The sequence below is a fragment of the Diuraphis noxia genome, unplaced genomic scaffold (assembly GCF_037042655.1).
Source record: "Diuraphis noxia isolate RWA-SAM2 unplaced genomic scaffold, SU_Dnox_SAM2 contig0002, whole genome shotgun sequence".
In the NCBI taxonomy this organism is placed as follows: Eukaryota; Metazoa; Arthropoda; class Insecta; order Hemiptera; family Aphididae; genus Diuraphis; species Diuraphis noxia.
In genome coordinates, this window is record NW_028301712.1 from 14,170,756 (window position 1) to 14,182,186 (window position 11,431).

Sequence of the window (11,431 nt, forward strand, 5' to 3'; positions counted from 1 at the left end):
AGCTCATAGAGTAATATTATATATATAATATCTGTGAGTTCTAGTTTCTAAGGAGTAAGGACCACTGTTGATTGTTGTCGACTTGTTGTGTTAATTGAAACTGAAGTATTTGTCACTTTGTTAGTTGTTACTTTGTTACTATACACAGTTGACACTTGAGTCTGGAATTCTAGATTCTGTAATGAAAGAACTCGGTGGTCAATCCTCAAATTTTAATTTATAAAGCACATCATATGTGTTGAGTATAAAAATTTGTTAATATCTATAGTCAATACCCTGTTCATAATTTTGAGGATTTTACGTGACAATGTGCAGCGTTGACGAAGAAGGTGCTGAAGTCTTTGAAGTACTCAAACTCATTGAACCGTAAGACTATGTTATTACATTCATTATTTTAACGAGTTTTCATTGAATCCGGAATCATAATTTATTAATTTCTTCCATAAATTAAAAATTCCAAATTTAATCTATATTTTGTTTTGATTAATTTTGAGATGTTTTTACACAGATTAGAATTAAAATGCCGTAAATGTCTATTCGAAGATGGAAATGTTGTTTTACAAAAGAAATTTGTATACTGCAAGTGAGTAAAATTTATTCAACAATTGACTTCCTTAACCCTTAAGTAACAATAATTTTTATCATAGGACTTGTTTTGTGTCTATGGTTACTCATAAGTTCCGCGCTACCATTGGCAAATCAAAATTAGTCAATAGAGGTGAACGTGTTCTGGTATGTGTAAGTGGATCCCAATCTTCAGTAACTTTACTACATATGATATGGACTGGACTACAGCAATCTACTTACAAGAGATTAACATTTGATCCTGTAGTGTTATATATTGATGGTAATTACATGGACATGGTTAATGTTAAACTGATTAAAAATTATTTATTTTAAACCATTTCAGAGAGTGTTTTATATGATTATCCCCAGGATCAAGTGAATAAAATTCAAGAACTTTTTGAAAAATATGGTTTGACTTACCACATAGTAAAGTTTGCTGCAGCTGTTTATTCGGATAATTGTTTGAATGAAGACACTAATATTGACCAATATAATGATAAACTAAAAAATATTTTTAGCAATCTATCTGACCTTACATTAAAAGAAGATATGTTAATGAAACTTCGGTAACTATCATAAGTAAATATTTAAAAAAAATTTGTATCTATTAATTTTTTTAATTTTTAGTAAACGTGCAATTACAAAATTGGCTGAATTGTTAAAATGTACCCGGATAATGACAGCAGAAAATGAACATAAATTGTCTATTAGATTGCTTTCAAATGTAGCTCTAGGTCGTGGATCTCAAATATCTTTGGACATAGTAAAAAAAACAAATTATTTTTACATTCATTTTTTTATTAATATTATATTCCAATACTGGTATACCTAATAGGTTCCTTACTTCTTTTTAAGAACATAATACAGTGAAACCTCTCATAACAATCATCTCTTAATAGTGGATGTTTTCTTGGGAACAAACTACAAGCTGAACCCTCCAAATTAGGGATATTTCAGCAACCGACAGTGTCTGGTATTTAAAGTTTTCGTTGTTTAATAATTCTAAAGGCCAATATCATAACTGTAATACATGAAATAAAATAAATATTTTTTTATTTTTTATTTTTAAACAATTTAAATATAGGAGTAGAAAATACATACAAAATCGTATTTCAAAAGCTTGAATTTATTTACTCACATACTTCATCCAATTAGATGTATTTTTCTAATTGAATCAATAATTTTTGTTCCAATGCTCTAAATTAACAGAAAAAAGTTAAAATAAAGTTAAATGAGTCATTCATACATTTATGACCTACTGCAGAAATGATTGTATATAGATTTATTGTTATTGAATATAGATTTATTGTTTACCAAGAGCAATTATTCATAATATTTTATTCTGTAGATATGAATTTGTATAATGTATTATATTATTTACATATACAATATACATACCTTAAGAGTTCTGTTGTTTTCAAATTTACAATGTAATACATCAATAGTATGATAAATTCAAATCACATTATCTCCTCGGATTAAATTGAGTTGATTCAACAGAATTTTTCTATATTTTTGATATTATAAATTTAATATGATTTTATAAAAAATCACTAGTAATTAATAGATGCATTTCTATAGTCGTTACATTAGACCATGTACAAGTAAATGTACAGTTGTTCATATTTTTAAATATTAAACAACTGTATATTTTCAAGACTTACATTAATACTTTTTATAGGGGCTTTCAGTTAATAATAAAAATAATGACAAAACATCTTTAGTTACAATACGACCAATAAGGAATCTGTCTGCTAAAGAAATTGCATATTATGCTTTGTTCAATAAGTTGGAAGATTTTATGCACTCAAATTTCTTAACAGCTGTATGTATAAAAAGGCATTGTGTGTATGTCATCTGAAGTATTTTATTATATTGCAATTCATTTCAGACTAGTGAAGATGAATCAATTCAAAAAACTACAGAACGGTTTGTGAACGATTTGCAAGTCGATTTTCCGTCTACCGTGTCCACAATATTTAGAACTGGAGAAAAAATATCTGAAAAAACATCAGCTATAGCTTATTGTTTATTATGTCAAGTATGTAATTTATTCTCAGTGTTGGGTAAGTTACTTTCTAAAAGTAACTAAGTTACATTACGAATTATGAAATAAAATAGGTAACTAGATTACTTGATAGTTACTCAAGTGTTCAAAAGTAATGAATAATGATTTGTTTTTTTACTCAAAAGTAACTAGTTACGATGGAGGTTACTTTTGTGTTATTTGAATTTCATTTAAAAAAAGTCTATTTTAAATTAATCATTTATAATGATAATTTTTTTTTTAAATGTTGAACAATTATTTTTATTTTAGCTCTTTTTTTTTGTACAAATATCTCCAGTTACACTAAAAAGCATTTTAACATTAACACTTGAAAGAGGTGTTCACCAAAATTTGTTTCATCCTAGATAATCTGTTTAAAACGACTATGTAAACTATATTATAATAACGCTCAACTTCACCATTGGGTTGATCAATAATGTAAGTCTTCACTAAAGAGAAAATCAATAAATTATAGGCTTTAAGTGATGTTTATCATCAATTAAATTGAAAATAATATTAACACAAAATCGTTAATATTTATATATATATATATCAGATTACACTGGGGAAAACTGTGTAGTTACATAATACATAAATACCTACTTAAGGGTTATAAATACAATTAAATTCTCTGATACGGATTTGAGGGAAAGGACCCAAAAAAAATTTAATTAATAATTTAACATATTTTTTCTGCTAAGTTACTTCTAAATAATTAATGTAGTTACTTTTGCATTACCCAAAAAATATTAACGAAGTTACCATAACGAGTAACGCATGTTGTTACTACCCACCACTGCTTATTCTATTTAACTTTTTTTTTGCATTCCATTATATTATATTATCATGAATAATGTTCACAGGGCATTATGGATGTCAACATGTCACCTTCTTCAGCTATGGAAGCAACAAAGTATTCAAAATATGTTTCGCTAATGGGAGTTAAAGCATTAAAACTTAGCTTAAATGATCTTAAAAATGAAAATACCAATGAAAAAAAATGCAATGGATGTAAATGTAAAAATAAACAGGATTTAAAAGAAGAAATTATTATGAACTTGTGTTACGCTTGCACGCATATAATTCAAGACTTAGTAAGGCTTAATTAAATAATTCTGATTAAATTAAGTTAAATCATAATCAATAAGCATAATAAAATATTAGTTACATTTATGATAAAATTAAATAAGCACAATAATTGTTTTCTCCATCAAATCTACACTCAACAGAGGTTGCATTAAAGCAAATTTTATGAATTTGCTAAATAGTATTAAATTTTATAATTATTACTTGAAAAAAAAATGTTATTCAAACAGATATTAAATTGCTTTGAGACAAATTTGATGGCATACCCTCAAATATATTACTTTCTATTACTGGAGATTTTACTCTTAGATACCAAAAATATTGTACATGGGTTAGAGAGAACAAATAGTGCACACTGTCCAACACATACTTTTCTAAGTAATGTATAATTAAATATTATTTTCAGGAATCATTGGATGATTTGCCAGAGGAAATACTCAATAAAGAAAAAGAAAAATTGCAATTTAAAAAAATGGAAGAACAAATAAAAGATTTTTTGTTATGAGATTCTTAATAAATTTTTAGTCCAAAATGTCCCTTGTATTTTAATTTGTTTTTATATTCATAAATACAATTATCTTTAAATGAAGATCAATAAACATAAATAAATAACATATATAATATGTTAAATGTGTTAACTTTAGTCTTAATAATAAATATTTATAATTGTGATAATAAAATCTTTCCAACATAATATGAATGGTAATATTGTGGTATTTGAAGAGGAATTATAATTTACATAAAATAAAAAAAATATAAATCAGTTAGCAATTCCATATATAAAATACATAGTTTAGTTATCAGTTATCACAGCAATTTTTAAAACTGTATAAAGTGATATATTTTTGAATTACCAATTGGTATCTAAAGGAAAATTACATTTTCACATGATAGTATAAAAAAAAATGAATAATATCAAGTAATTTTTACTTTATTCTAGTATTGTCAGATGTAGAAACTAGAAATGAATAAATTTGCTTACAAACATTTTTGAATGAAATGTGCTGAAGTCAATAAAAGATATTTCAAGTGTGCAGTTTAAACAAAAAAAATAATTTTATAATACTAAAAAAAAAAAATAATAGTAAATAATAATAATTTTTTACAAGTATAAATATATAGATTTTTTAACTAATCATATTGCAAATACGTATCATCTATATAATATATAATTACAAAATATATATAGGATACCTAGTGAAATCCACGTCCCTTATTCAATATTTTAATTTTTTTCATCAAAAGCATAAATGAAAATATAAGTATAAAAATATAAAGTAAAAAATATATAGGTTTTAAATGTTTCATTTGACAAAGAAAAGAATGTTTAAATTAGACTCTTTGAGCTGGAACAATGGTCGAGTCTGATATCAATTTACAATTAGATGAGATGTGAATGTCATTTATATTTTTACCAATTTCAGAATTTGTAGGACATAATTTTGGCTCTTCAAGTGCAGATGCATTTTTAGTTATAAGGTTTTTAATACCTTTGAATTGCTTTCTAACTAAATCCATACTTTGATTAGCGTCAACAATCACTACCTAAAATAAACAGTAGAAAACATTTTGTTAAAATTTGAACAAAATTCTTTAAATAAAAGTAGTTTTCTTAGTGAATAATATCCAATAACATAAGCATATACAATATTTATCGTTAGAACAATAAAGGGACTTTCATTTTTCTTCTAAGTTTATTAAATCTAGGTATAGTGTATCTATCATAACAATAAATTTACTTACAGGTATATTCTTTGGTACGTCAGTATTGTGTACATTTAACCACTTGTCATGCAATTCATGTAAATGTTGTATGTATTCCAATGAAACGTCTTTTTCTTCAAATCTATTTCTGGTTTTGATTCTTTGGTAAGCTATTTTTGGATCAGTCCTCAGGTAAACTAAAAATTAAAAATATATTCATGTAACAACAATTTATGATTTTTTATATTTTATGTTAAGCCATACTTATGAGGTCAGATTCAATTTGAACATTTTCTATTAGCCACTTATACCATGCGTCTAGCACAGAATATTCAGGAGCTGCCATTAGATTGTCTTTGTATAAGTTTTCAACAAATATATTGCTGAAAATGTAAATATTTTATATTGTTATTCAAATTCCTGCTTTTTTGTTGAATTAGAAATATATTACCTAAACACAATTTTAAACATAAATTAAAAGTACCTACTCGTATATACTTATTATATATTATATACTCTGTTTCAAGATAGAACATGCCAGTAATGTTTAACTCCATACTCCATGTCACCATGCTATCAAAACTGGTTTCCCAGAGTTATGCATGGGGTGCACAGAAAAACCGATTTTAGTAAGGCAGCAGCATGTTCTAAGGTGGAACAGAATATATTAAAACTCAACAGCTTAAAACTAAAATAGTATACATATAAGTATCGTTGCCTATATTTTTATTTTTATGAATTCAAGTAGATATAACATTAATGTACTTGTACAATTAATGTATAAAACAAAAATTGTAATTGTTGTTAACTAATTTAATATTAAAATAACAATATAAATTTTTTTTATTAGTAGATTTCAATTAAACAATTTGGATTGTGTACATCCTTATTAAAAATTCAGCAATCTTTTGTTGATATGGAGTGTAAACAAATTAAATTTATCTACCAACTATTAAATTAAAATAGACATTTGACAACATCTAACAACTATAATTATAGTTAAAATTTTAAGTAATAATAAGTAGGTAATAACTAGTAATCATTTAAACCATTAGTTACATAATAGTCAATTAATATAAAACAAAATTATTTTCATGTTATTACTTATCATTATTAGGGATCATTATAACCTAACTAATAGAACATATCTAAATAAAATGTAGATTTAACATTGAGAAACAACAAATATTTCAATTTTTATTTAAAACAATAATTATTGGGTATTTCAATATTATAGTATATTTATGATAATGTTTATTGAACACTACGATATATCATTATTTCTTTATACTTATCACTCTTGCTAGGGACTAACATATTACATATAGGTAGGTACTAATAACATAATTTCCTAGCAAAATATTGTAATCATTAATAAATGTAATTACAATATTTTATTCATGCATATGTACCTGATTGGAATACTTAAAATAAAAATAACAGCATAAAATTAAAAAAAAAAAATGAACAGTGTATTAATTTACTAAAGAATAAAATAATAAAAGAAATAATAATTTTTGAGTTTACTTAAAAATTTTTTTTAATGTAGGTGAAAAGTACTAAGAGATTTGATTTCAAACAATAATGACTATATTATGTAGAGTTGTAGAACAAGTTGAAATGAAATCATTTCCATAAAATTATAATGATCGTAAATTAAAAAATAATAGGTGCAAGTGAATCTAAACAAAATTTAAATTAAAGTACATGAAATTGATTGTAATAATTTACTAATTGCAAATTAGCCGTTTTTTTTTTTGTTATTGATTTAGGTTAGGAATGTCAGTTCGTGGAAAATTTAAAATAATATTATAATATAATCATTAACCAAACACATCTGGTTATCAATCAGTTTAAACTAAATGAAAAACCGCCATACCCCCCACTAACAGTATAATATATATATATTTATATATAAACAAGCGAGCAACAACACTACAACACGGTCATTATCACATTTTTGAAATTTGAACGTAATAACATGAATAGTCATAGTTATTGGTGAATACCTTAGGCAAAATCAATTAATATGTATCATGACAGTAGAATGAAACGAAAACATATTATTAGTTTCTAAAACAGCTGTAGAACTGTGTAACGAAACTACTGTAGGTACAGAACCAAATCGAAATACCTACTGTAAAAAAATTCAAAAGCCCAACATTTTGAAGTACAGAAAAACCTCGAGAAAAACGGGTATCGTCTCATCTACCAGACTTCTAATGCTTCCACCAATAATACACTAATTATTGGTTGTTATTCAATTATATTATGCAGGTTTACCCACAGCAAGCGTTACGATAATAATAATGACAACGAGACATTTAATAACAATGACAAAATGGGCGGGAAAAAAAAAATATGATAAATAATCAAAATTCAAAATTAACAATCACCGGGCGCTGTAGATGGACCGTTCCATTATCTTGATGTTCTGACCGGGAAGTTCTGGCCTGGCTTGGTGCAGTTCCAACATGGTCCTCTGCACGATCGACTGGAACGCGAAGCTCCACCGTTTCGGGTCCTCGTACATCAGTCCCTGGAAAAACGGAAACTTACAACACGCCGTACACGGGCATAATAGTACACCGGCGACTGTGACGAGTATTTGCTCACCAAAAAGTTGTGGCCACGCACGTCCTGCCACTTGTGTACAGGTTCCTTGGCGAGGAACACGTTCGGGCAGTCGGCGAACTGTTCCAGAAACGTTGTCTTTCCGCTGCCCACGTTACCCTCGACGAACACCGTGTACGGCCGGCTGCAGTTTTTGTTGACGGCCATGTCTGCTCGAGTCTTAGAAATAATCTTAGCGGCAACGTCGTGCAGTAGTCGACCGGTGCGGATCTGCGAGTGAACGGTACGGAGGTACGAAACCGGCGGGGCGCAACGGAGCAATGACGTTGTAGACAATGTAGGCAGGCCGCGATGGCGTCGACAACACAAACACAACGAATTCATCGCTTTTAACCGCCAAAACGCGTTGTCCCCCCTGACCCCTTGTCGTTGTTGCTGCATGCCTACATTACAATATAATTGACGAGTTACAACCGAACCGATTGTGCCATGCCGCCGCTGTTATCACCCACGAGTCGAGACTCGAGACGTCTTTATTATTATTTATTATCAATTCATTCAAATCACGATTTCACATGACATTGTCATCACGTGGGATGTGCGCGTGATCGGCAACGGTGCAATAGCCAATAATTATTTTCTCTGAAATTTGAGTGATGGTTATAAGCCGATTATTTAATTTCTTATTCAAAAACCGTGAAAAATTGAAGAACCACCCTGGCACTCTACAACAATGGCTATGGAATAATGATTTTCGACCTTATACGCTAAATGCCCCAATCTCATTAACATATTCAGATCTGAAACTCAAAAAATTAATTTTACTGTTTGTGATCATTTGATTTTTGTTGAATGCAATTTCCCCAACGGCCCGATAGAGAAACTAACCGCTGTAATAGAGTAAAAATCACTGAACTATAATTATACTGTTACGTACCTATAAAATATGAACGAGATGTCACGCAATTATGACTATAAAATAAGTATTAGGTATGACTAAAACTAATGAGCCATTAATATAAAAAGTATACAGAGGTCAAAAATAGGAAGGTGGTGAATAAGATTAATTAAACTATATAAGTGTTTTCACACGTCTCTTCTCAGAAATGACAGTAGACCCCATGTAAAAGGATACGAAATGGTCAGCATATTAATATTAAGTTGAATGACTAGACCAAATTCCGGCATGTAACAGGAAAGTCTCCACCAATACAACCACCTCTCATAAGGACCAAATCATATATAAGAGACGGGGACAGGAGCTCGTCAGACTGTTTTAAAATGTGAGTCAGACGGTTCTTAATGTTCTTAAATGTGAGCATTGTGAGCTAGACAGTTGGGCAGATAAGCCTAAACAAGACATTTGGAGGTAGGTCGTAACACCGCTCACCTCATCATTTAATCATAATTTTATTGTATTTTTGTATTAAGTGAAATAAACATTATAACTAAATACATCAAGTAAATTCTACGTTGATATATGAATTGGCGTCAGTTGAGACGCAGCAATAGTTGCAATACATAGTTACATACAGCCACAGAACAATACAACGATGCTATATAATTAATAAAGTTATCAGTGGTGTACACTGTACAATAGGTATCATAATATCAATAGCTATGAATACCACAAATATAATTAATATTAATATTATTTCGTAGGTATGTCGTATTCGTATCGTATTTATAATCATTAATCTATAATTATTATACTACATGTATATAATATATAATATGTATATGATGAACCATACCCGTGGTAACTGGTAAAAGCTAATAAATAATTTCTAAGTAGTTACTCGTACTACAATAAGTATATTAACTAATAAAATAAAATGTCAATAAAATATTATCATTGAGTTTACAGCTTATATGGTATAATGTAATATTATAGCCCATGCCCCATTATAGGTATTCGATGATATATTATTATAATAAATACCAAGAATCAAGTTAACAATAATTGTTAATAGTATTTTTTTATAGTACAGTAATGCCGGTAATACAAATCACAAAACAGTTTCTTCTTCTTCAAATTTGGGCTGTGGCACACCGAGTAACCGCGGGAATTCCTTAATGTTTATTTTCAGAATTATATATTTAAATATTGTTCTTATCCGTAATCCGTATTCCGTTGCGCACTGGCACACTTATATAATTTTTTACCGATTTGCCGGCCACCTGAGTACAGTTTAAAATTGTAGTAAAACACTTTCTGGTCCCAAATTGTCAAGATATAATAAAATGTCTATACTATTCATTCTACCTAAGCCATTGCATAACACAGGACGGCTTTACTAGAGGTAGATATAAGGTGCATAGATGAGCTATGTTAGTGGGTGAACACCCCAAAACCCCCCTAAATACGCCATTGTTGATGTGCCAACTGTTAGACGTCATGACATGAGCACCATAGCCGCAAGTGTTGTCTCCGTCTTAAAAACGCGTAACATACTAACATAGCGAATTGTACATTTTAAATAATCGATTTAACTTTATTATAATAATATTGGAGTGAAATGCGAATTTACATATTATACAATTTAGAAGTAAAAATATTATCTACCTAGTGAACATCGTTGGTTTTTTTTTATATATTAATTTTAAAACAAGCAGAGTATTTTAAAATGCACAATGAAATATAATTTTAAAATACTCATCTCTTGTTGTAAAATTATATGTATAAAAAAACCAACGTGGTTCACTGTTCACTAGATAATATTCTTAGTTCTAATTTCTAAATTGTATAATAGGTAAATTCAACCCAACAATAACAACTGAGTAAAATCAATTACTCGGATCCCAAAATTTGTCAAGTTACGCATTTGTAAGATGGAGACAACACATCGATTGTAGGACACTAAACTTTTTTAATTCATAATAAATTATTCTAAATTACAGAATATTTTAAATGTATGCTTTATTTTTATTTATTTAGATAAGTATATACCGGTTGTATTTAGGTTGTATGCAAGGATACCAATTAATCTATAGAATTCTGAAGCAACCACGATTATCATATTATATATTATATATTATCATACATAGATAACCGCGAAAGCAACTCTATAAGCAACCTAAAGCCAAAAGTGATATACTACCTTTGAAATTATCATGTTATAAAATGTAGATAATACTTTCGAACAAATTTTGTTTTGGTATGATACTGACAAAAAATAAGTACTACCATTAAACTAGCCAAAATAATGTACAAACGCTTCCACCAAAATTTAAGAATGCAACGCTTTATTATCATACATGTCCACCTTCATCCTACCAAAAAACTCACCACGTAGACTAAAGCATAAATGATTTAGACCTATTAAATTAGTATAAAATGTATTACCAATGGGTTTCTTCCTCTACGTGTTACTCATGTTATTTTAATCTTATTGTAAATTATCTTCTAAAAACTATTCATTGACTATCAAAAAAATTATTTAAAAATATGCA

The 11,431-nt window shown here is 28.2% G+C and overlaps 2 protein-coding genes across 3 annotated transcripts; one reads left to right on the forward strand and one right to left on the reverse strand.

Moving 5' to 3' along the window:
• The first annotated feature begins 6 nt into the window (after positions 1 to 6).
• Ctu2 (Cytosolic thiouridylase subunit 2) lies at positions 7 to 4,232 on the forward strand. Of its 2 annotated transcripts, none has more exons than XM_015514622.2 (9): positions 7 to 366; positions 509 to 583; positions 648 to 847; positions 911 to 1,133; positions 1,195 to 1,330; positions 2,249 to 2,392; positions 2,459 to 2,608; positions 3,478 to 3,708; positions 4,107 to 4,232. In XM_015514622.2, the coding sequence occupies exons 1-9, from the start codon at positions 308 to 310 to the stop codon at positions 4,203 to 4,205; spliced, it is 1,317 nt and encodes a 438-aa protein (XP_015370108.1). In that variant the 5' UTR covers positions 7 to 307; the 3' UTR covers positions 4,206 to 4,232. The 2 variants fall into 2 exon arrangements, with proteins under 2 accessions (XP_015370108.1, XP_089075291.1); XM_089219165.1 differs by having other exon boundaries at positions 514 to 583.
• A 381-nt stretch (positions 4,233 to 4,613) lies between these two features.
• On the reverse strand, positions 4,614 to 8,459 carry LOC107166092 (deoxynucleoside kinase-like). Its single transcript, XM_015514626.2, has 5 exons — positions 8,021 to 8,459; positions 7,801 to 7,943; positions 5,669 to 5,787; positions 5,444 to 5,601; positions 4,614 to 5,245 (listed from the first exon to the last, which is right to left on the reverse strand). The coding sequence occupies exons 1-5, from the start codon at positions 8,417 to 8,419 to the stop codon at positions 5,033 to 5,035; spliced, it is 1,032 nt and encodes a 343-aa protein (XP_015370112.2). The 5' UTR covers positions 8,420 to 8,459; the 3' UTR covers positions 4,614 to 5,032.
• Positions 8,460 to 11,431: the final 2,972 nt, after the last annotated feature.